The sequence below is a fragment of the Labrus mixtus genome, chromosome 4, assembly GCF_963584025.1.
Source record: "Labrus mixtus chromosome 4, fLabMix1.1, whole genome shotgun sequence".
Classification (NCBI taxonomy): Eukaryota; Metazoa; Chordata; class Actinopteri; order Labriformes; family Labridae; genus Labrus; species Labrus mixtus.
In genome coordinates, this window is record NC_083615.1 from 6075170 (window position 1) to 6101127 (window position 25958).

Here is a 25958-nt window from a genome sequence, read left to right on the forward strand (position 1 = left end):
TTATGGCTCTAATATTATGCCCTCTACTGCTTGGCATCTATATTAAATTGATCTGTATTGTTTTCATGGAGTGCCTGTTGGAGCTTGTTAATTCTGCCGTTGCTTCAGGCTGCATGGTGCTGCGGCTCAAAACACCCAGGTGGCTCCGCGGTGAAATATAAGCCGCGACTTTTCTCGAAAAAAAAAAATATCGCGCGACGAGAATGGGGAGACACCAAATGAGGAAGTCGATAACTGTTTATCCTGCAGGGTCAGAGTTGCGGCAGCGTGTGGTCTACAGTTTTGAGAGCAGTCCGGGGCTGTGAGAGTTAACATGGATCAGCTGCATGGCGAGTATGTGCGTGGAACGGCTCCTGACAGACCGCTAATGAGGCCATTATCAGCTCTGGTCCTCTCCTCTCCTCCTGGGGCACCAGTGGATGTTCTGCACCTCGCCTCAATTGAAATACCTTCCACAGGGCTTGTTTACAGTAAATACATTTGCCTAAATTAATCCAAGACACATGATTGGGCTGGTGTACATTCACAATTCTTCTGTGATCAGCTCAATGTGTAATCCAGAAATGCATTAAGCATTTTCAGACTGATGGAACACTTTCAAATTTCTACTTGGATGACCCCCTTTTATTATGTTTTTGTATTGGGAGTGATGGTAGTCCTTAGAAAGGAAGGGAGCAACATATATATATATATATATACACTGCTGGGTCAAACACATGAGCCATTGCATATGCAGCAACTGGCAATTTTGAAATTGAATCCAGGATAGTCAACAAACTCTCAACTGCAACTACTACACAGGGGTGTATCCAGACTTTTTTTTTTTTGGAGGCAGGGGCTTACTAGGGCACTTACCAATAGGGGTGGCATACAGTTTTTGTGCACACACAAAAGAAAAAAAAAAGATTCATCCTTTCTATCTCCACTAGTCATATCTACTTTTACTGGTACTACACTCTGTGGTTCTGAAACATTTCTAGTAAGTTCGTTGCGAATTCAAGAGTGTGCAAGAACTTTTTTTCATGGACTCATTCCTGTCCTACGTCCTGTCCAAAAATATTTATTTACAATTTAAACTACGAACAAAAACAAAAAGAATGCAACATTAACTTGTAAAGAAAACGACTACCTCCGTTACAACAATGGACGAATACTCAACTTGAAGATAAGTCCGAAGTCTCTGACAAGGCCAGTCATAGTTTAGGATCTTGTGTTGGCACCGGGGTTGGCCAATCAGATTTCAAGGGTGGCCCGTGTCAGGACTATACGATTGAAATGTTCCTGATGCCATCAGCAGGAACTATCACTATTGATGTGGTGATCACTGAAGTGCAGCCATCAGTCAGATGGCCACACTTCAGTGATCAGCACATTAATACACATAGACATTTGACCGTCAGTGCCTTTGTGGCTTAATCAATGCCCTAATGAACGAGTATTAGCCACTATTGGCATACTGTCACTGGTAATGTGGAGCAGTCAAGGGAGAGTGTGATCAAGAGCAAACGAAGCGGCTTTGCAGGAAACATTCCTCCTCAGGGAGGCACGAGCTTTTAAGCACCATTACATACAGTCTGAGGCTCTGTATTTGTTAAGCTTAAAGGAAAGAACAGCTGCAATATCGGTTCAATAGTTTTTACACTTTTCTTTAATGCATAATAAGAAGGGTTTATAAAAAAAACCTGAATACTTAAAAAAAAAACAACTCTTAGAATTCTGCACTGTGCTGCTAAAAGTGTCTTTATGTGCTGAAGCTGGATTCACAAATGAATACGTTTCGATTTCTTTGACACGCTGCTTTTTTCTTGCTCATGTAGCTCTAGATGTGTATGGCTATGCAGAACATTCTGCTGCTTAGAAAACAATACAGATTAATTGAATCTTACAGTAGATATGTGAAACTTACTTGACTGATTTCACAGTATGTACTGTAAAATCTAATGGAGGGGTGCAAGCCTTTTTTTTTTTTTAGACGGTAATGGAAGATATGTGACAGGAAATGAAGGGGCAGAGATGGGGAATTTCAGCAACAAAGACCCAGAAAGTTTTGAACCACCCACATGAAGGTTCACGATCATTGTCTTAATCACTTCAGCAGGGTGGGAACCCCCTGACAATGGCATTTGAAAAAGTCAGTGTGACTGTCCACAGAGTTGTTTTTTTTTTTTTTTAAATGTTGTGTTCTCTAAATGCAGTGGAGTAACCCTTTAAACATAAAAGTTGATACATTGGGAGGAGGCGTGAAAGGGCAGTGGAGAACATAATAGGAATGTAGTTCCCATCTTTTAATGCAAAAAAAAAAGCCGAACCACGTCGAGCAGACTTTTTCTTCTGTACTGTTTTTGTTGCAACATTTTAAAGACTTGAAATGAAACCAGTTTATTGCTGGCATAATTCTCCTAACCTTTTGGTATTCCTCCGAGATCTTCCCCCATGCACCACACAGATTGTAAGCAGACAAAACACTCACTCCTTCCAGCTCCGTCCTGACACTCAGATGGTATAGCATGGATGTTATCCTCCTCCCAGATAACCAGGCGGCAGACTCAACCCCTGCTATCATGCTTGGTTTTGTTCCACCTTTAACCAAAAGCTCAGCGTTAAGCCAGCGTGTGTCGAGCCGCTGTTTGTCCACTGATACAGCAGCCAGACAGCCACAGATAGTGGCAGTTAAACATGTTCCTGCGTGAGCCTTGGCCCTGACTCATCTGAGTGAACTTTGACGATCTCGTGGGGACGACGCTGAATAATGAAATGAGACGCGGGCGCTGTCTCTGACATCACATTGTTTTGAAGAGTTTGTATCCCAGGCACGCTCCATTTGATGCTATCAGCCTCTGAATGATATTTTGTTCATTAGACGGTGTGCAATAAGAGACCAGTGTTGACACAATGTGCGTTAATGTGTTTAGTGTCTCTAATGGATCATAGAGGTTCTAATGAAACATTGTCATGGGAAGATTTATGTTGCAAGCTGCTGAGTTCTCATTTCCATTTCAGACGTGGTTAGAGGAACCTTTATTCAATGAACAATATATTACAGAAGACATCTAATGAATAAAGATATGTTGCGTGAAACACAGGTGTAAATAAATAATCACAATTCATCTTGCAATCATATCGTTAATATGAAACTCTTTGCTTTTGGAAATAAGACAACACAATGCTGCTTAGGTGATGCAATTATCAAACATCTTGGTAGAATTTGAAACTAGCCACTAAATTTAATAATTGTATTTTTTTTTTTGAGGGGGTGCGTACAATTTCTTCCTTAATTTTTTAACTATTACATTTCGAATATGAAACTGAAGCTGTGTGATGTTTGTCTTGTAGATGCTGCGAGTGCCAGCCTATTCATGGAAATGCCAACTGCATGGTGGTTATTGGCCAGGGCTGGATTGCACTAAAACCAGAATATTGTATCAGAGAGAGGCAGCTGGTTAGGAGTCAGAACAGATTATCATATGAGAGAGGATGAGCGAGGAAGGAGAGGGGGAGGATAGAGAGAGAGTCGGGGAGGAAAAGAGAGGGGGAGAGAAAGAGAGGTAGGGACTGGAATGGTAAGCAGGGGCCGAGAGAGAGGGAGCGAGAGAGAGACAGAGAGGGAAGAAGGATAGCAAGAAACTCATCGCCCGGTCGCAGTGGGGTGGCGGGGATCATCTGAACCCTTCCGTCACTATCTCCCCTTCTTCACCTGTCAAAAAGAGTGTGTGAGAGCCGTAGGAGAGCGATAGGGAGAGAGAGAGTGAGTTTTGAGCATGCAGGTCCTCTGAGAGGTCAGGGGAAGAAGCTGAGGCTCGACTCATCTTCTCTCCGTGTAGGGCCCACCGCTGCTTGCAGACATCTGGCCTCACACTGATCACTCATATCTACAGACAGGGAGGAGGAGGAGGAGGAGGAGGAGAGGGGAGCGCTCCGATCTTTGAGCCACAGAAAGACTACACATCCCCTCTTATCCATCCTCTCCATTTTTTCTCCCTCCCTCTCTTGTTTCCCCTGCCCTCTTTCTCCTTCACCCCTTTCTCAACCCCGTCTAGCCTTTAAGCCCCCTCTTTGACTCTTCTTCCTTCATCCTTGACATCGCACCATTTATTAAAAGCAGAAAACCAAAAAGAGAGGAAGGAGCAGAACAAGAGTGTGGTGTCTGCCAGAACTGGTTCCGTCTTTATCCTTGTACTTACAAGAGAAGATAAGGCACAGAAGATAGTGAGAGTGTGCTGTGTCTAGCAAGCCGGCATACAAGGCTCTGACTGCAATCAGTGGGAAGAGGGCCAGCTTCCCTGCCTGAGCTCTCAGCGCCCCTACTGGCTGCACGCTGTGCCAATCAAAGGCAAGTGGGTGGGGAGCAGCCAGACATGAGCACTGATGTCACAGTCACATGGATTCTGGTGTGGTCATGCTCGGAGGCTGAGAGACAGAGCTGTGCTGGCCAGCTGCTGCTGAGACAGCAGTGGAAGGCTTTGCGCTGGTGATAGTTCTTCTCTTATGGACTCGAAGCTTAATGATGTATTTTGTGATTTCAGCTATGAAAGGTAAGAGCAACCAGAAAAGGAAAAAAAATGCATGCTGATCCTGCACCCTGAGTAACAAGTAAGGGAAGTAAGGCTCGGCTATTCATAGCCTGCCAACTCTTTGCATTTCATTTGCAAGGCATGAGTGTGACAGAGAGAGAGAGAGAGAGAGAGAGAAATACAGTAAAACAGTGATTCTGACTGCATGCAAAGAAGGAAATTGAGCGTTTTCTAGTATTTCTCCACATGCATGAGTAGTTTGTTTTTTTTATGAAAGAGAAAACTGTAATTAATTACCTTTTTTTAAAAAAAAAAAAAAGCATCTGTAAGCCTGTTTGACTTTGTTGTTACTTAGTGTGTGTTTTCTCTCTTCTTCTGTTGTTGTGTGCTGTGCTGTAGAAACCACAGCCGGTGCAATCTTTGCACGGGGGCACGTCTCTGACAAGAGCTGCCCCTGATCTTCAGAGCAGAAGTTTCTTAAAGCATAGATGTAAGGATGCATGCAGAGAGGAGGGAGGGGGGGGGGGGGGGGGAGGAGGTGGGCAGAGGGTCAAAGAGAGGGGGTGGGTTAGTGCTGCTATTCCCTTTTCTGCCCCCTTCTTAATCCCATTGTTCCAGCCCGGAGAGGACGTGTGTGTCTGTTTCGCGGGAAGATGTGCGTGGCGGTGTTGAGCGTGGGTCGCAGACGGGGCGACAAGGCAGTGGCGCGCCTGGCAGACAGTGATTCTTTGAGTTGATACTGGTGCATGTGCGTCTGTGAGTGTGTGTGTGTGTGTGTGTGTGTGTGTGTGTGTGTGTGTGTGCGCATCTGTGTGTGTTGTGTTCCACTGACCTATTTTTTGGGGTAGTCGGGGTTTGCATATGTGGCCACGAGAGCAGGACTGGGTCCTCCCAGTCACTGTGATGTTGATCTAGTCTGCTTAATCCCAGTTCTTCCTCCCCCTCCATCACACAGGCAAACATGCGCACACACACATCCACGCAGACGGAGAGTGAGAGTGCAGTCAGACATACAGTACAGTGCACACTTCTCGCATGCATGGCTGCACACACAAACACATAACTAATGTTTATTCACACATATGAGCACGCTTAATTCTTCAGTGTAGAGAAATGTGAACAGCATATGTGCCCATATGCACACATGATACAGTCAAATAGCATAAGAACCTCAGGCTGCTGTCATTCTGTGCTGCATGGAAAACATGGAAATGTTTATTAGATTTCATTGTTGCTGTTTTTTAATCACTCCAAATGTAATTAACAAAAGTGTTATCAAGTTTTCTCTCAGGACTAAAGAAGCTGTCAGACTAAATGACATTACACATATTGAATTAGTGTGTGAAAATACTGCTTTGAAAAATATAAAATCACTACCATAGTAGCGTATTGGTTTGATAATTGCATTAATGAGTGACATTTTGAGTTGTGTTCTTGTCTCATCTTTTCATTTGAATTATTCATTTGCCCTCCACATGCTGTACAGTGTCTTGCTCTTTGTGTGTATCTGGTGACTCTGACCACATCATGACATTTCTTTTTTTTTTTCTATTGATCATAGTGTGTGCAAGTTCTTTTCTGAAGGGAGGCTCGTTTGTGTGGCGGTGTGAAAATGAAAAAGAGTTCAGTTCCGTGCCATATTCTGGAATGAATTTTATATCAGGAATGGCCTTTGACTTCGTGCCCTTTTTAATGCAAATACGTAACGCAGAGAGATTGAAGAAATCACTCCTTTCAACTGAGATACTGTGTGTCATGCTCAGTGCTACTTTATTAGAACTTTTAGGATTGACGATCATACGGCAGTGTATTAATTCTTTCTCAGTTTATTTTAATTTATACATGAAATGACCATACTTGTGTTTTCTGAACCTGACTTCAGCTGTCACTATCTTCCTTTTTAGTAAGATTTTTCTCCCTGTCTTTACTTCATCTTCACGCTCCTTCTTAACCCCCCTATGGTACTTTCTCTTTGTTATACGCTACTGGTGTAATGCTAAGATTATGTGACATTATCTGTTGTTAAATTCAAATGTGTACGCAGTATAATGGGAAACTCATCTGAATGGTGGCAGACATTTCTTGCTGAAATTGATCGGTGAAATAAATGAACAGGAGAGTGACTTGTTTCCACTGCACTGACTGACTTTCATGTCACACAATCAGCTATGAATGCCTGGATGATTTTTATTTACTATCCATACTGCACACCACAAAAGAATGCAAATATGTTATAGCAAACATCTTGTTGTAACTCTGTGGCTTTGTCTCTACCCTGCACCCCTCGCTCTACCCTCCTCTCCCTCTCTGTTCAGCCTCTCTACCACACCACCTCCTCTCAAGTACCTAATTACCTGTAATGGAAACATCCCTCTCATTACCCCATGCAAATTAGCCAGCCTACTCAGCACAATTAAGATGAAAAATTCCAATTACATAATTAAAGAAAGTTGTTTGATGTGTGGATCAACAGAAAAGGTAAAAAAAAAAAAATTGCATCTGATCCACGCTACATATAATGAACCCTTCAAAAAGAGCATTCTTGTGGCGAGGTATATGTAGCAGCAGTGTTGCAACATTGTCGAGTACAAGGCCAGTTACGCCACTCGAGTGCATGCAGACTGCACATTAATATGTGATTTAGCATGAGTGTGTACTAGACTGTAAAAAATGTTCTGGGGGCCGTAGAGAGGTAAAGCCAAATATGTAGTGAAAGGCGCTTTAAGGCTATGTTAGCAAGGCTGTAAATATTTGCTGTAGATTCGGTACTCTTTGTCTCTTTCTATCAGTGGCCGATTGAAGTGCTCACTATAGCCAGTGCTGCTGGCTCTCACACATTACAGCAGAGGTTAACAAGATTGGCTATTATCCAGTTAGGGACTGAGGACAAGAGAAGCCGAAGGAAAATCGCCAGAGATTAAGGTGATGGCAAATATAGCACAAGTCACCTAAAAGGATTTGAAATAAAATACCCAATTACGATGAGAGAATATTTTAACAAGTGTGCTTTCATCGTCTGGTGTTAAAAAAAAAATAAAAAATTTTTTTTAATTTAATTCTGTGATTAAAATAGTTCTAGCTTCAATGTGACTATAATTCAATTTCCCCTGTTAATAATACACAATTCCATTTTTCATCTAACCCTCAAATTAAATTTCCCATATTTGCATTTTTTGAAATAGATTTAGATGAAATATCACCTCCTTTAAGTGATCTCGTGCACGTAAGAGCAAGAATTAAAAGATAATGTCAGAGCAAAGGGAACGAGAAGACAAACAAGAGTCACTCTGACAGACTGAGTGTGTGTGTGTGTGTGTGTGTGTGTGTGTGTGTGTGTGTGTGTGTGTGTGTGTGTGTGTGTGTGTGTGTGTGTGTGTGTGTGTGTGTGTGTGTGTGTGTGTGTGTGTGTGTGTGTGTGTGTGTGTGTGTGTGTGTTTTAGCCCTCTGTCTTGCCTCTGAGCAGGCTGAGGAAGTGGAATGGCGTCCCCACAGGTTATTAAAGAGTGCGAGGTGTGCCAGTCTGCGCTGTGCACACTGAGACGAACATCCTGGCTGCCTTACTGTGTGTGGAGGGACTGCTTAATGAGATATTGACTGCCCATTGAGAGAATGGATTTTTGATTTGACTCCAGAGGAGAGGAGAGGAGAGGAAAGGAGAGGAAAGGAAATGAAAGGAAAGGAGAGGAGAGGAGGACTTCAGATTGATATCTTTTATTTACTATTTTATTCACTTATTGTTATGACTCTTTTTTTTTCAATTACCAAATGGGCCAGTCTGTACTTAATAACACGAGTTACATAAAAGATCATTATAACCACTTACACAACTGCATATGACATCAGTATTTTTATTTAACAATAAATCTGTTGAAATGCCAAAAGGAAAATAAAAAGTGTCGATTTTTAAATTCTAAGCTTGATACAAAGAAAAAGTGCTGTTACTTTACAAAAGTACTGAATCAATACAGACACTTTCACAGCATGCTGATAATAAATGAATGGCTTCTAAACGTGTAGACGTATTGATTATTGTGGAATTGATTTGCCAAAACAGAACACAGCAAAATTGTAGCAATCAGACTATTTTTAGCTAACTGAGTAGACTTTTTACTTTTCACAAAAAAAAAAAAAAAAAAAAACATGGCCAAGGTGTCAGACAGCTCTGTCCGGATCTCGTCGTGTCAGTCACATCTTGTGGGTTTGACAGATTAGTCCAATCACAGGCAAGGTTAAATGATTCTCCCGTCCTGTGCCCAGTGCTACAACATCAGCAGCAGTTCAAGATAACCATCATGAGAGAGATGATTTTTTTTTTTGTTCGTTCTGAAACCAAGTTCAGTGAGGGTTCTCCATTTCACTCCCCAGTCAGGTAAAACAGCAAGCTGGGCTTAGCCAAATGCCTTTAACTTGAGGGTAATTTCCTACTTTACTTTCACTCAGTATTTCAGGAGTCACTTATAGATCCTTTGAAGTGTCTCCCTGTCATGCAGCATTTAGCCGCTGATAGAACACCTCCTCTGTCAGCACTCCTTAGATAATCATATACTACAGTCCATGGAGCTGAAGAACATTTTTACTTCCTTTTTTTTTTTTTTCCTTCTTTTCTTTTTATCTCTTTCTTCTTGTAACTTCCACTGGCGATGTGTAAAAAGAGAAGAGTGTTCACAGAAACCCTTTGCTTTACCCTCTTTAGAACTTATTTCTTACTCATTTTAATACTGATATAGATACCCTTGGAACTGACGTATGTGTACATACTAAAACGTATAACTGCATAAATTCATAAAAGGAATAAATAACACTACTTAAGCCTCACATGCCCTGTTTCCCCCTCGTAGACTTTGCCACTTGAGGTTCAGAAGTTAACTGTTTTAAAGAGTGAAGGCTGAAGTTTCTCCCACTGTACTTTTATTCTGAGCTTGTATCGTACCATTGGCTCCCCCCCCCCCCTTCTGTGTGCCTCTGGAGGCCTGTCCATTGGCTTTTTGAAGTTGCATCAAAGAGGAAATGGGGGAAAAAAGGCATTATTGATTTTGCGTTTTGTCTGACTCAAACACTGAGGACAGAAAAACACGTAAGGAGTCAGGTACTGGTTATGGGGGCCAGCTCTGTCTCTTGTGTGCCAGTGTGAGACGCGGGAGAAACTGAAAAGAAGAAGAAGGTGAGGAGGAACGCTAATGCATCTCTCCCTTGGGACACACTCTTAAGTCCTCTTTCCTTCATAATTTCTCACCTCCTTCCTCTTCTTGAATAAAGTCCATTACGGTACGGCTGTAGACAAAACCTTTGTCTTTCCCGCTCGCCACGTCCGATAGCTTTTTTTTTCTCCTCCTCCATCAGGCCGGTGACTCCCGAGGTCTGACAGCGCTCTCCAGTTGACCTGCTTTTCCATGAAACACCAAGCTGCTCTCTTCTCAGTTGTAATCAGATCTCCCTGCTAGGCGAGTGCGCAAGAAGAGGAGTATTGTTTTGTGTGCTTTATCACCTCTCTCCTCCTCCTGTGTCAGCCCAGCAGAGGTGAGATGTGAGCAGGATACTTTTCTGGTGTTAATGTGACCGAGGGTGATAAAAAAAGAAAAGGAGCTCTCAGTGATGGCTGTCAAAAGTAAAAGCTTACTCAGCGATTTCATAAAAGGTAAAGCCATGTTGTAAATGATTTCCTAGGTTATAGTGTTTGGGAGTATTTGGAATTTGTCTTCAAAGAAAAGACTGTAGCAGGGCCAGGATTGCAGCGAAGGTATGCTGTAGACTCAGAAATGGGGTCAAAGGTCACAGCATACTAAGACGGCACTACCCTCCGCTCCATGGAGAGCGGCTGCGGTATCTTGGGAGCCCGGCGGGGAACGTTGAGGATGAAAAATGAGAGGTGCATGGAATTTTGATGAGATGAGGGAGCAAGGCAGCGCCATAACAAAGATCGTCACAACATGCACGCCGCCGCTTGATTACAAAAGGGGGGAGAGGTGCGTGAGGCGTTTTGATTGCGCGTCCCAGCAGAGGCCATTAGAGGTGCTGCTCGGAGGATGGCATGATTTACACGCGCCTGATCCTGGCGTTTGCGCTGATGTGCAAACAAAGGCGGGCGTATCCTCCGGAGCACTAGGGGGTGCTCTCTAAGAACAACCAAAAGATGTTACCGTCTGTACTACAGAGTTTGGAAGTTGTTGCCGTCTCTGCGCTTCACTGGGTTTACATGGCACCACAAAGCACGCAAAGGATGTAGTCTCTGTATTTCCCGGAGGAGAACAAGACACGCAGCAAACGCAAAACTTACTCAAGGTTAGCAGAATTAAGCCCTCCTCACCCCCAACTAAGACGCATGAAAGGAATTTTATCATCATAAATAACAAAGGAAAACAGCCTTGCCAGAACAGTGTTTAAGATTGATTTTTATGCACATGCATTCATCTGAAATAAAAGAAATGCTGTTTCAGTGCTAATTACAAAGATGAAAGGAAGTAGAATATGCAAGGCAATGAACTTTGCTTTAAAGGCGCAGCACATGGCTAATTCAGGGATATGGTGCTTCAATAACATCAAACCCCATTTATGGAGTCAGAGGGAAATTATTTGTAACTGTATTTACACAGTTGATATACAAGAGAGAGAAAAAAAAAACGATGCTCTCTCTGCATGTGTCTAATTTAGCGAGTTGCAGGCAGCGGAGCCAACCAAACAATGTGTGTCCCAGACAATGAGTGCATGTGTGTTTCCCTTCTGGAGCAAGAGGGGTTAACTGGCTGTGGAGAGATCCTTGACCTATCTGAGATGAGCTCTCCGCCCCCTCGAGCAATGTTGAATCTCTGATTGCTGATTATGAGTTTATTCCCCATAGTGCTGAGCCTTTTGCATGTCAGGATCCATTTCTCCCCAGCTGAACTGATTAAGTAGCTGGAGATGATGCTACAGCTCTGAGCGATTGCTCAAAGGCTCTCAGAGAGCCTGCTAATCTGGAGTGCAGCTGGCAATCACCCACCACTGACTCTTTTGCAGGCTTGTTGGATTGTTTTGTTGTTTTCAAGTGTTTTTTTTTTTTTTTTTTTTTTTTGGCATATTGTTGTCTTTGTTCCCCTGGGCGGCTTGTTTCTGGATGAGAGCTTTCCTTGTGCTGAGCACAGGTCCTTGTCAACCTGGCTGCTCAGCTCAGCCTAGTCCAGCCTCCGCAACAGCAGCGTCAGCAAAGACCCTCGCTCAAAGTCTCAGGATGTGCTTATGATCGCCCTCTTACACGAGCCTAATTTGGGCAAAAAAAAAAAGTGTCTTCATCCCTGATGTAAAAAAAAAAAAACCTCTCTTTGCTCATCTTCAGAACTCCCAGAATGCAATGCATAGGACAAAGGCATCATATAAATTGAAAGAAATGGCTCTTAAAAGAATGTATCCTCGTGTAAACTTTTAAGGGTTTATGTGGTGTTCAATGGATTTTTTTTTTTTCGGTGCAAAGAAACAAACAGTCTTCTAGCAAAAAGACTGGCATGACTGCTTTATTTGCTTGCGGGGATCTGTCGCTTCGTTACAAATCAGCAGCTGTCGTCTCCAAGTTTTGTTTTTGTCAATAGTTGGAGGGGAGAGGAAGACAGCCCTGTTCCAACTGCATTGATGGCTGTTTTAATGCCTTTAATGTGTGACTTGGAGCATCAGTGGAGGAATGTGCCCAAACAGAGCATTCTCAATTACTATCAAAGCAGCACAGCCCTCCGCTAATGATGCCCCACTATCAAACCCATCACCCACAGTTCTACTGCTTAATATTCAAACGCGTAAATGCTTTGTTAATATAGTGCAGCCAGTCAATAAAGTGCAACCTGACCAGCTAAGACGGACATATTAGCAGTGGTATTGTCTGATTATACGCAGTCACATGGTCTCACACACTAAGGTAGAAAACTGTCAGTTTGTATTTTTGAAGTGTTGTTTTTGTTTTGGCTGCTGTGTGTGGATCTGCAGTCAACAGTGGAGCTAATGGAGTTCCAAATGTGACACCGCCAGTCCCAGTAAACAAATGGCTACTGTCTGAGCTCTGCTTCCTCGCGTAAAAGGAAATGTTTAACACCGCTGAGATGAAAGACACCGAACATGTTTCTTTGTGAGAGTGTAGCCCACAGCTTCAGAGAAGTGATGGGGAAGCAAGCTCCTCCCAGCCTGTGTGTGTGAGTTTGAGTGAGTGAGTGAGTGAGTGAGTGTGCTATTGGTTTATATTAAGCAGGAAATCTTTTTAATATGACAATGAGATGAATTACATGTGGCTGTATTTTACACATTTATTAAAATACAGTCACTAGAATGCTTCAGCATATTTTAAGCATCATTTTTTTTTCTTTAACGGAATAAATAGTCGTCACTTGTCAAATCCAAACCTCTGGATTTTCCATTTCACACAAACAAATTCCAACTCTATACTTTTCTTGAATGTATGTACTGTATGGCCTTACTCTTCTGTGTCACTGTAAATGTACTAAAGGTAAGGTGACAGGCAATCAAAGGCATGCTGGGGGATAGGTGAGAGCAGATCTTTCTTCAAATTGAAGATGATAACGGTAAGACTACTGTACGTCTGACACACCTTGCCCACTTGATTGGGGTAAGGAAGCTGTTTTTTTTTTTCATCTTTTGACATAATGATTACATCGGGCCTTTCTGCTTTGATCTCAGCATGGATTTTTTTCCCCCCTTCCTCTTGATGTGGGATTATAATAATTTATACTTAAGGGATTTTTTATTTTTTTTCTTGAGCCTCATCAAACTTGAGTAAACACCGTATACATAGCAAATTAACATTGTATTCATTTACACATTCTCATTAGCGAGCCCTGAGGTAATTAATCAGAGACTGTGGTGTATATAGTGAGATAGACACCGTTCAAATAATTTATTCCTTTCTGCTCTTACTGAGTGTGAGAAAAAGTGTCTGATCAATTCCTCCCTTAGATGTAGCTCTTTGAAGACATGCCGTGTCTTATGAGAGCACCACCACACTATTTATTCTCTGGAAAGTGAAGGCTGCAGACCTCGCATGCACTGTACAAACATTACGGGGCATTGTGGCCTCATCCTTATAGCCCTAATTCCCCCTAAATAAAGCAACTACATAAACCCAGTGAAACTCACACAGCTATCAATCAGACTCTTTGCGGCTTTATTTTGCAGCACTACAGATTTCATTAGAGTATGCATTCCACTGTTGATGCTCACGGAAAATTGCCTCTAAATTCAGGTTCTGAGCTCTGTATGCCTCTGGAGCCACACTGTGCCATGATGATGCACAGTATTCAAGGAATTGAAATTCATGGAGCCTGAGTCACATCTTTATAAATAATATAAGTCATTGACCTTTTTAATATGTATTGATTTCATAATACAGAGGAAAATTGCAGCGATACAACATAAAAATAACTTAATGACAACTAAACATATAATGTTTAAAGGCGGCATATCACATCATGAGGTGGGCTTTGAGCATGAAGACTGAGCTGCTAATATAAGTACATTTACAGAAAAAAATCTCCTCCTTCATTACAACATATATTTTTACTAGACACACAAAAAAATTATCATTTGATAGCGAATCGTTCTCGTGTTTATACTCGAAAGGGAACAGATTGATCTGCTGTAACTGCTCAGCGGAGGACGCAAGGTCACTGTTTGAAGACAATCATGTAATAAACATGAACACCTCTAAATTTTGAAAAATACACCTATTTTGAATTTTACTATTTCATTGCAGGGCATTCTGCATGCCTTCACCAAAACCCGTATTCAGTGTCAGAACCATTGTGTGTGTCATCAAAGGTCAATGGCTAGTGGTGTTAGATTCTTAATACTGCTGCAATACGGTTAATAAGTTGGCAGTGCAAAATGGTAAAAATTTAGTGAATGTAACGATTTACCCCACCATCCACATGAGCTTATTTATTTTGAGTATATGAAAAAAGAATATATATATTTTTTTTACTGTGAGAGGACATCAAATGTTGTAAAATCAGAAAAGAAGCCTTGCCTTATTCCCATAAAATGTCTATATTTTCAGAAAATATATTGTACCATGAAATCTCACCCCTTTACAAGGTGCAAACCATTCTGTCACTGATCATCATGTAGACAGCCCACGACTTTAATTGCAACCAATGTAAATAATTTTGTTACAACACAAATGTGCCTGGAGGGCATTCTCAGTCAGGGATTGAATAATTAGTAGCTGCCCTGTAAATCACATGTTTACTCTGGGCATGTAAAGGTGCTCATAAATTAACCTCCTTAAAGGCGCAGTGTGATTGAAATGGACTTAAGAGTTCACCCTTGTGTCTCTTTAAACATGAAAACTAGTTTAAATATAGATCATAACTATTAACATGTTATTTTAAAGAGGTAACTAATTGTTCATCTGCACCTCATGTCTTACACTGTTACTAACAAATCCCGTTTTTTAATCTGTTATTTTCTGACATAAATGCATTTACTGATTGTTTTTATGATGATAATTTTTATTATATAAAAGGGGAAATCAGGGGTGCTGTTTTCAAGCAACCTCCAGGATGTTCTGCTTTCAGTGTTGACTGAACGTCAGGCATATACATATTTTATGGCTATTTCTGATGTATGTTGGAAATGTAGATTTGATGGCACAATGGTTCTTCTCTTGAGCAACCACAAAAGCCTCCAATGATGAAGGGTTTATTTTTAAAACTAGAGGAAAGGCTTTCTGCAGATTAATTCCAGTGTATGCTTCCTATTGTGGGAGAAACAAATTGGGCTTTACGGAATTAGTGTGTTCGCTGCATAAATCTCAAATCTATTCCTGAAACATCGGCTGTGTTCGGTGTGATTGGATGCATCCGCGTTGCCTTTGAGTGAAAGGGGAAAGCAAAGTTTCCCGACTGGATTAGCGCTCCGAGTACAGTAATGATGGCTCGGTGCTTCTCCATTGACCCAGGTGTGTTGTCTGAATGCAATATGGATGTGCAGGGCTGCCTGTGTACTCCAGTGCTGGGAGACTATTTGCTGAAGGTCATTTGGGATCATAGCATGTCATTAATAATTCCTGAAAGCATCCAACATCTCCATCTGTTGTGCCGCATCCATCGCTCCACTTCAAAGACAAAAGCAGCATCTGCAGGTAAGCATTAAACCTGCCTCCAGGCTAAGATGTAAAGAGGTGGGATTCTTTGTTGATAGAACACGTCTCTGGTCATCGGGGTCATGCTGCTCATAGATTAGCCAATTAACGTTTGTGTGTTTGCTCACACAGCTTGAATTTAAGAACATGGAGGTAGACAAAATATTGTAAATGCACACTTGTTGTGGCTAAATTCTGTGTGTGTTTTTTTAGTTTTACTGGTTGAATTGTGGACACATACCCTTACAGTCGACAGGCCTCTCTGCAGGGATGCAATTAGCATCTAGCCAGTTAGCTTGACAAGGTGTAAGTGGCAAAAATGATCAAAGCTGATTTTTCAATGAAGCATTTAATTGCACGCCTTGTGAAAGTATAGCTGAACAAATATTCAGCTGTGCGCCGGGGCATATAGTGCGGTGCAGTCTTAACAGGTCTTAATGACAGACCCACTTCAGACACGCTTGAGTCCTGCTGGGAGTAAATGGATGTTTGGAAATGGCATGGCCGCCCGGGCCTGGTGGGCGCAGTGGGCGAGGAGGCAAGTGCCCGGCTGAGTGAAAGATGGCAGTGTGCGATGAGAGTGTGTGCACACAGCTGAGGCTGTGACAGGAAACAGTGAGAGTTCTGCTGCTGCTGCTGCTTCATCTTCCCCCTGCCAATGATAGATCTACACTGTAATTTTGTTATTAGCAAGAGTCTCGCGCTCATGACGTTGTCGAAACAGTCATTCCACCCAGTTGCTCAGATTATGCAAAATGAAAAGCTGTGTTGGGTAGAGATGTTCCACCACCTGATACTGATTCAGATACTTGGACTTGAGTATTGACTGATACTGAAACAGGCTGTAATTGATACCGAGGCCTCTTTGTGACATACAAAGCAAACAAGACCATGAGCAACAAGACTGACTGTTTCTTTACTGTAACCTTTTAATGCCTGTAAATGTGGTCTTGGGGTAGGTGAGGAAACAGCCTTCCTTTACATAGTTAATAAATATTCACAATGAGTGATACATACGAAAGCAGGGTAAGGGTATTTTAATTTCAGAAAACACTACAGTCAAGTTTGAGGAAGAGCATGTTGGCCCCAAACGTCACTTAATAAATCCTTCAAACGGGAGCTTGTTGGTGTGCGGATCTTGTTGTGCTTTCCTTAGAAAACACGACTTACAAATGTCGGGACGAGATCAGCAAAGAAATATGATGTCACATACTGGGGAGAGAGTGGGGAATGATGTGCAGGAAAGGAGCCACGAGTCAGACTTTCATACTCAGGCCATGTGCTTGGAGGACGGTATCCTCAGTACATGAGCTGTGACCTTACCGGCTCATTGATATACTGTATGATAATAATAACTGTATTTGTGTAGCACTTTTAAAAACAAGGGTTTCACAAGGTGCTTTAAAAAAAAGTGAAAAGTGCAGAAGAAATCAAAGGAACCCAAACAACAAAAACCCAACAGTAAAAGACCCCCATACCAAAACCCAACCAACTCTAACATCATAAGAACCCAGGCAACACAATAACCAAGCTACATTAACTGAGACCAAGAGGACCAACGTTTATAAGAGGATACAAAGCAATCAAAAAAAATTTAAACAATAAGGAGAGATAAAGATAATAAAAGTGGGAAGAAGCTGTAAAATAAGATAAGAGTGTGTGGCATGGGTTTACTTGCTCCACACTTGTCCCTATTTTATTTAATTAATTAAAAAAAGGGACAGTGTACATTATTCATCATTCAGACAGATGTAAATGGACCTGAGTTCACTAAAAGGCTAACATTTGCAGCACTTTTGCCAGATGTTCTTTGGCTTCTTAGAATAAAATATAACCACATTAACATATGTTCAACGGTAAAAACATTTCATTATTCAGCGTATCACAGAGAGTACAGCACATCATGCGATGAAGCCTGTGATTATTACTGCTTACCCCCATGTGGTCTGCTGATAAAGCACCTGTGCCCATGAGTAACTCTACCATCTTTCAGCCCGGGGCTCTTGTACTGTACTGACCAGCGAGTCCACTCAAATCACCATCAGCTCCAAACTGCTTAGCCGGGCCAATTTTAATTTCATATCTCTGCTGACTCATAACCTTGTCAGGACCTTTCTTCTTTATCATGTCGGTGCCTCCGGTGGACTCTCATCACAAGCAATCTGAATTAATTATTCAGATTAGAAACCGAGCTCAGTTACTGTGTTTTTTTTTCTCGAAAGCTTTGTTTTGGCTTAATTTTGATATCTGATCGAGACATTCCTGCACAGCCAGGATTGCCCCCGAAAGCGATTATTTTTGCCGTGTTTATTCATTCATGACACTTCAGTGGAAGTTAATAGTTGTGTCAGAGCAGCCAGGGAAATATGCAGGAAATGATTTTGGATAATGACACACTCTGGAAGTAGTCAGGTAAGAGCGAGTGCGGCGCCGTGCCGGCCGCTGCATTGGACAGCGGCCTCAGATTGATGTGATAAAGAGGGACTGATTGAGCTCTCTGTACATCCACAGCAAGCTGAGCTTTGGGGTTCAAGGTTATCTGGACAAATCAGACTCCTGTTTCCATTCATCCCTTCCTCACCCACCAGCCAGCCCTTCCTGGGCAAACCAGCGAATTAGCAATTCTGATGTCTGCAAGCAGGTCTGGCAAGGGAATGCCTGTGAATCCTAATGCCATGATTAAACTTTCATATCCATCCGGGGGAAGTGCTGCATATACAAAATAAGCAATCTCTTTTTTATTTTTTTCAGCACTTTAAGTAAGGCTGTTAGGATGGCCAAACATAAACCCTTCAATAGGGTTAAATAGACTGAGCTGAGTGTGTGTGTGTTGAGGTGACACTTCACTGAAATCATTCAAGTCTTTGTCTCATTGAACTGAATGTGATTGGCATTTATATACTTAACATGGGAAACTGCTTTTGATTTACATTGCAACCATTATTCCTTTATTTTGTGCTTCCCTTAACGGACCTATACAATGCACCTCTGCATTGTAAATGTTACTGCTTGGTGTGGATTAACATATTAAATGGTAGTGTTTAGGGAAATGGGATACCCGGGCAATGTTATGCTCCCTCGGACAGCCATTCTGAGAGGATAGCAGAGGACGTGAGGGACAGGGAGCCTCAGTCCAAACAGCGAGCCAGGCCTGGATCTGGCCATTATGTAAGACGGTCTTATCAGACTCTACCTCCTGCTGAGCCACAGCCTAGCTTCCCTCTGCTCCCCCTTCCCTGTGCTCCCAAAACATGGGCCTTCATTAGCAGGGCTAAATATCCCCGTTCTCTGCAATCTCTATCATTTCTTGCCTTGAGGCAATCCGATAATTACCTGTTCTCATTTCCCCTCCTTTTGGCCAGCAGGGAAGTGTTCTGACTTGCATTAGTTTGCATGAAATATTATCAGAATATTGCACATTTCTCCATCCTGCAGCCCCTGACACGAGGAATATGGAGTCACACGCGCCGTGATTGACAGGTGTCTGTCTTTCATGTTCCTCAGAGAATAGCTGCTTTGTTCTAGAGTTCCAGCAATAATTTTGATGGAGGGGGGGGAAATGAGTGCGTAATGTGTATAAAGGCTTTGTTGCTTTGTTTAACCTCCGTCTGCCATTATTTCTGGGCAGTATTGTTATGCGTCACGTCGCTCTGTTACCTACAGTGTAGGTGTAAAAGAGCTCCAGGATTCTCCGAATTTAAACTCATCAGTGAGTTCCCCCATGAAAAAGCTACCAGAGTTAAAGTAGGGGAGCATCTTCCTCTCTATGAACCCTGTGATGCTTTAGGTGAGAGGTCGGTAAGTGCACGCCATATAGTGCCTGAAAGGGAAAGCCACTGCGAACTAGCTCATCAGGGAATTGTTTCAAATTACAGAAGAATATTGTGTCTTTTACTATTTATTCTAGCTGTTATATTCAAGATGATGGATAAGCCTTACAACTCAAGAAGCGCCAATGCAGTAATTGACTCCAATGCAATATGCTAGTCCCAGCATTGTTTGCACTTAACATGTAGACTAGCATCCAAAGCCTGCAGACTTTGGTCTACACTAGAATTAGTTTAAAATGCACGATAATATTTCTTTAAAACGATGACCTGTTAAACAAAGCATCCTCCTGGGTACCTCAGTTTAAATAGGTGATTATCCAGATGGAAGAATCATTTTGATAAATAAGTCAATTATTGCATCTGGTCCTGGTAAAATGCAGTACATCCTCAATACTTGTTTTTATTTATGTCTGTAACTGATTTTGGATGGTATACAGTCTGCCTTAGTGGATTTCTGTTTACAGCAATCAAGCCATAAACATGATGGGTTTTTTTTGCCAGTGAAGAGATTGATCGTAGCCAATTCTGAATTTGTCTTGTAGCATCACTCATGAACGCATACTGAAATCAAATAGAAGCTTGTATGTTCAGCTGAGGATCCGTCTGATAGGGAGTTGTTGTTGATGCACGAGCTTAAGCCAGTTGACGGTCTCGCTTTTTCTCGTGTTGGAAGCAGTGATGATTTTGGACCATGTGACGGTCACTTTAATCTCTAATGAAGGCTCGTCCCTGCCTCCGCTCAGCCCTCTGATAGCGGAGCAGTCGTAAACAGGCCTGTCAGGGGGGATTGCAAGGCTAGCAGAGCAAATGGCAAAGAAAACCCACAGGGACTGAGCCACGCTGGCATTATGGTCTAATTCAGATAAAAGCTCAGAACAGACGTAGAAGAAGATTCTTTGACTTTCACTGTGTGACTGAATCACATCATTTTACCTTGACCCTCTCCCTTTGATTTTTAACATTAACATTACCCACATTAGCCATTCAAACGAGTAACGCTCCTTCAGGATGCTCTCAGTTGGTGAATATATATTTCAAATTATATTAGTGGGAAAAATAAAATACCATCAGGCTCATTTTGCCTGCAAATAAACGCTGCGCTTTAGAGGTTGCATCACAAATTGACCATAAAATTTGTTTTCTAAATTCCGTCACCGGGTATCGTAGCATATGCTTCTTTTAGTTTTACAACATTACCATACAAATGAAGACAATTTCATGTGTAACATTTAAGTGCAGGATGTAAATGTGTGCTCAAATGATTCTGTGAAACTGATTACTGCTTGCTCTGTGTTCTGACACATCCTGTGCTCATGCGGCATGTGCGACAGCTGGTTAGTAATTAGAATAATCTTCTCCCTGGTAGTGATTTAGCTTTCATGACTGCAGCTTACCTCAAATTGAAAATAAATTTATAGATAAATGCCTCCGCTGTTCCAGCAAATTACAGTGCTGTAACTCAAAGGAGCCAAGTTGTTTATATTGGTAGTAAAAGAGCAATCAGAGACAAACAAACAAAGCGCTTTATGAGTGCTGTCAGATTAATCATGATGCTACCCAGCTGTGATGATACAAACCATTATTTTTCAGCACACTCTACCCCACCTCATCATGCTTATTATAGCTACTATATCATTATTATATCAAGTATTCACTTCCAGATTATAGTGGATAATTGAAGTCTGCTCACTCATTGCTGAAAACTAGAAATTACAGAGTTTTCCACAGCAAACTAGATGTAAATCCGTTTGGTGGGCTCATGTTCACTCTGTCTTTTACTTAAGTGAGCACAGATGTGTACACACACACACACACACACACACACACACACAAATACACACGCACAGACACAAACATCAATTGACAGTGTTAAGATGAGGCTACACATATGATACATTGTTTTTTCTCCCAGCTTCGGTTCTGGTATATCTGGGCAAATCCCGAGGTGATGAGGCGTGGAATCTGTCATGGAGACGGCGTAAGCCTTTCATATGCATAGACGAGATAAGACGCAGCCATTTTATCAGGCGAGCTGTCGCTCCAACGTGCTTGCGTGTTCTGTGTCCCCGGGAGCGGCTCCAGAAACATGTCCCTTTAATGACACGGCGCCGCGATCGCCAAGAGGACGCTCGGTTTGTTTCCGAGCGCTAACCTGACAATTATGCCAATTACAACGGGGCGGCGATGTTGACAAACACACCAGGAGAATTGGTGCGATGATTGGTAGCCGTGTTCCGAACTCCCCTGCTGTGACCTCTTCTGTAATTTAACTAGCATGGAGAAGAATTGCAACGGGTTTTCGAGGAAATTCCCCAAGCCTTGTGTTCTTTTGTAATGGAGCGATGTTTATGCCAACGGAACAGGCAGAAAAATGGATCTAGTGTGTCAAGAAAGACAGAAAGAGGAATCATTCTTCACACTAGTCACCACTCTATGTGATTTGTTTCGATTCATAAAGAGTGTGATATTTCCTGCAGGGCCGTGGCAACATGTGGAAAGTTGTTGTGGTGGATCATATTGCCTCTGAGGATTAGATCCCAAATACTGACCCAGCACAATTAGCTGCCACTTATGTAACCCTTAAAGAACACCGCTGCTGGCACCTTTGTACGCTTAGCTGCCTATGAAGTGAGACAGGAGACCCTGCCAATATGCAGGCATATGATTAACATTACAGAGGCTGCTCACTTGCCTCAGCGTGAAGTGTGAGTGCTTGGTTAGAATACATAAAGGCCTTTTCAGCAGGTTTTTTTTTTTTTTTTGAGCAAGTACAGCATTGTACTGCATCAGCCTATTTGCAAAAAAGAAAAAAAAAATGTTTTGATAAGCAGGCATCTTTTGAAGGAAAAAAGATGATCCTCCTTTTAGTTTTGAGCACACTTCAGAGCGCAGCACATTATTTTTTAATTTCCAATCTCCAAATAATGTGGTTCTATATGACTGCCAAAGAGTTGTCAATTGGCTCCTGAAAAGGAAATAACATTTGAAGTTTTTTTAGACAAGATATTTTCCCATTTGACTTGGAATATATTCCTGTCAAAGCCTCAGGTTTTTTTTATTGCTGAAAAACAGAGTTTATTTTTTCTCTCACACTGTAGCAGGTTTTTTCGCTGCGATACAATACCTTGCAGGGAGATTTAAAGGCAGTAACAACCGCAGATTATAGTTTAACACTGAGGTCAGGAACTGTTCTATAACAGTTCACTTGAGCTCTGCTCTGGTCATGTAAGCGCAGGGCTGGGAGCAGCTGAGGTTGTGCCCCGCGCTCGGTTTGTATCTCGCGTTACCTTAGAGCTGAAGTCAGACCTGGTCAAAGTTAAGTGTTGTTGCCCACTGTCAGTGTGCTTTACCTTTTCAAAGATACACAAAGGCAGGCAGAAAGGCGGGAGAGCAGACATGCAGCTGCCTCTGTGGGCCTTTTTAGAAGTGAGCAGAGCTGTGTCCCCTCTTGTCCCCCTCACTGCTCTTACATAACACGCTGTTAAGCTGGAGTTAGCAAACATCAGAGGTCAGCTGGTTATTGGGACAGTGGAAATGTAGTCATTCACTGGAGCACTATTTACACTAGAAAAAATGAGTCAAACAATGGCTTTGCTTCTGGCGTTTGTTATGAGAACAAAAAAAAAGAAAAAGAAATTTGGGTGCATGTCTGCATATCATATTCTATAAAAATACTCAAAAAGCCAGAGATACTGGGTGTGTTGAATGTAAATATCAAACAAAACTGAAATGACTTCTTTTCTGTCTATCTCTGTGCGATACAGCCCACATCCAGCCCTTTGTTATGTCTCTTTCCCTCCTTAAGAACATAATGTTTTCCTCTTATGTGACCATGTTAGTGCAGTCTAACCAGTGCAGTCTGTTAGAAATGTTTAATGTCCCTTTAACAATAAAGGTACATTGATTTACACCTACGTTTGATGAAAAGAGGCCAGGGAATCCATTAGTGTCCATCTAAATTACATCAGCCAAGCGGCTGACACCGGCCTGCAGTCCACTGCCAGCTCATTGATTAAGAACAGTTTCCAATGGCCTTATGTAACCGGCTCAGTGCATTAGTTCAACAGTGTTGCTCTTCCCTTGTTAGGGCAAATTTTTTTTGTTTCTCTTTCTTTTGTCAGTTTTAAATGCTTAAATGAAATAAAAGCAGGTGAGATTAAGCACCAGTGACTCACCTTCCTAAATGGGGATTTAATAATGGAGGAAAGACTGCAGCAGATTTGTATATGGTGGTGCTGTAGAGTTGAAGCATAAAAGGACTCCATCATTCAGGAAGAGAGGCATCACACTGTCCAATTAATCACCAACGAAAAACACAACCCTCCATTCCCTGTGACTTCTTAGATGTTTTCAAGGCGTCGTAATTATTGACAACACATGCGAAAAACCAAATTTAGATTGCTGTTGGAAGTCTCCATCTTAATACAGTCAAGTCTTCTTTTTTTTTTTTAAATCCTTCCCTTTGGTTTTTGATATAAAGAAAAAAGGCGATGTCAATCAGGTGAACTAATGGGAATGCGCATTTTGTAATTCACTCAAAGGGAATGGTAAATTGAAAAGAGTTTGCAACCTTTTAACACACTCTCACACACCAGCGCTGACAGTCAAGCTCCATTATCTGACAGCTGGAGAGGTTAAAAATAACTGTGCTCGCAGCAAATTAGACGTATCATTTGGCTTCTAAGTGAGAGATGAATCTTTGTGTGGATGCTCCTGCCATGCCGTGACACAGGGGCAATATATCAGCCTGTGTTTGCCTGTCTCTCTCATGAACCCCGAATGGAATTGTAAACAGATGAAGCAATTTTACACCAAATGTATTCTCTCTGAGTTGCTCCAGTGTTACAGGGAAGAAGCCCGGCTACCGCAGACATATATGCTACTGTCCTGTGCACTTCAGAGCCGGAGTACATAAATCATAATTTAGCGGCCTGTGTGGTTATGAATCGCTCACAGCCAATCCTTCGATGTGTTTCATGCGTGTGTTACTTCTTCATCTGACAATAAATCTCATGTTATTGCACATACAAAGGGAGCGACTCTTTTCAGATCCCGTTGCCTTATCTCTCTGCACACGCGGAGGCAGACTCGCGCACACACACACACACACACACACACCTGAGAGCTATATAAATCTTGATTTCTGCTTGTCACCGTCAAGTTTTCCGTGTCATTCAATAGCACCTTGCCCACTTGTGCATGCATTTTATGTCAGGTGTCGGAAGGCAGGGTGTCAGTTCCCATTTCTGGATGGTGAAACAAGTGTAACAGTGGGATCCGTGTTGCACTCAGGTAAGTAAAGAGATTTCCGAGGGAGGCTTAGGTGACAGAAGAGGTGTCACGTTTCCCTCTAAATACCTAACAACATCATTGTTAATTCATAGCTATTTAATCACTTAGCGGAGTAAGTGCAGGAAGGATGATCTTTGTGTCATGTTGTCTCACAAAGCTAATCTCTTGTATTTTCATTGCTTAAGACCCTTTGCTCTATATTTGTCACCGTCTGCGTGTAACCATGTTCACCCCCCTGACTTTTAAGATGAGTTTTAAGTCTGCATATTTACCGAGCTCAGTGTGGCCCCCGACTCAGCCCGCCTGACATGATTTATCTCTTCCAGCTTAACTGACAGGTATTGATGTGATAAATGGATAAATGCAGTAGATTGATGGAATTAAAGCCCACCCTATTGTTCCCATGCTGTGCATGGCTGACACATGTGAGACTCATGTCTCTCATTAAAGAAAATAAATGCTTCAGGCGTCGTCCCCCTGCTACAGCATCAAGATTTGTGAGTGTGTGTGTGTGTGTGTGTGTGGGAAGCTACTTCAGTTGTTTTCCCTCTCTATAATCTCCCCATCCTTGCACGATGGATTTAGCCTGGCCTTGAATAGGAGAGAGTACAAACTGAGGGAGGGAGTATTCACCCTGTTGACAGATCCCTGGACATGTGATGACGTTAAACAAAGAGGCAAGTCCACTGATTGTTTCATTAACTTTCATTTTTCTGCTTGTGAGAAGAACAGAGATCACAACAAGAGGTGCTGTTGAAGCATTGTTACACCCCCTGGGCGATCCCCCTCGCTTCTCATATGATGCATCTAAGCCACTAAAGAAATCTAATCTTAACTATTCAAAAAGAGAGAGAGAGAGAGAGAGGCTTTCTCCACTCTGCGTGCACGGCAGGTTCTTGGCTGTGCATCTGAATTTTAGGCAGCTAGTGTTAACTCTATATTTGGATTCCACTGGAGTGGATTAAGGATTCTTTACTGCAAACCCACGGGATTCTCAGAGACATAAAAGAGGAGACTGTTTGCATCCATGCTATACAAATAATTGCAGGTTTTCAAATCGAGTGTAATTTCAAGCACCGGCTATATAGGAGAGTGTGGGCTTTGATGTACAAATCCACAATTCATGGGGGATTAGCACCCCAAAGGTTAGCGGTTGCTAATTACAGGAGATTGGTTATACATATCTAACAAGGCAAGAAGACAGCCTTAATA

At 42.1% G+C, this 25958-nt stretch overlaps 1 protein-coding gene across 2 annotated transcripts in view; it reads left to right on the forward strand.

Annotated features, from left to right (window-relative positions):
* The window catches only part of roraa (RAR-related orphan receptor A, paralog a), a 191577-nt gene that overhangs the window by 139841 nt on the left and 25778 nt on the right, over positions 1–25958 (forward strand). Inside the window, exon 1 of one of the 2 annotated variants that reach the window (XM_061035383.1) lies at positions 2375–4532. The exons of the other annotated variant lie outside the window; for it this stretch is intronic. Coding sequence (XP_060891366.1) covers positions 4502–4532 — 31 coding nt within the window. The 5' untranslated portion in view covers positions 2375–4501. Of the gene's footprint in view, positions 1–2374; positions 4533–25958 lie in introns of those variants that run through there. 2 annotated transcript variants of the gene reach the window in all.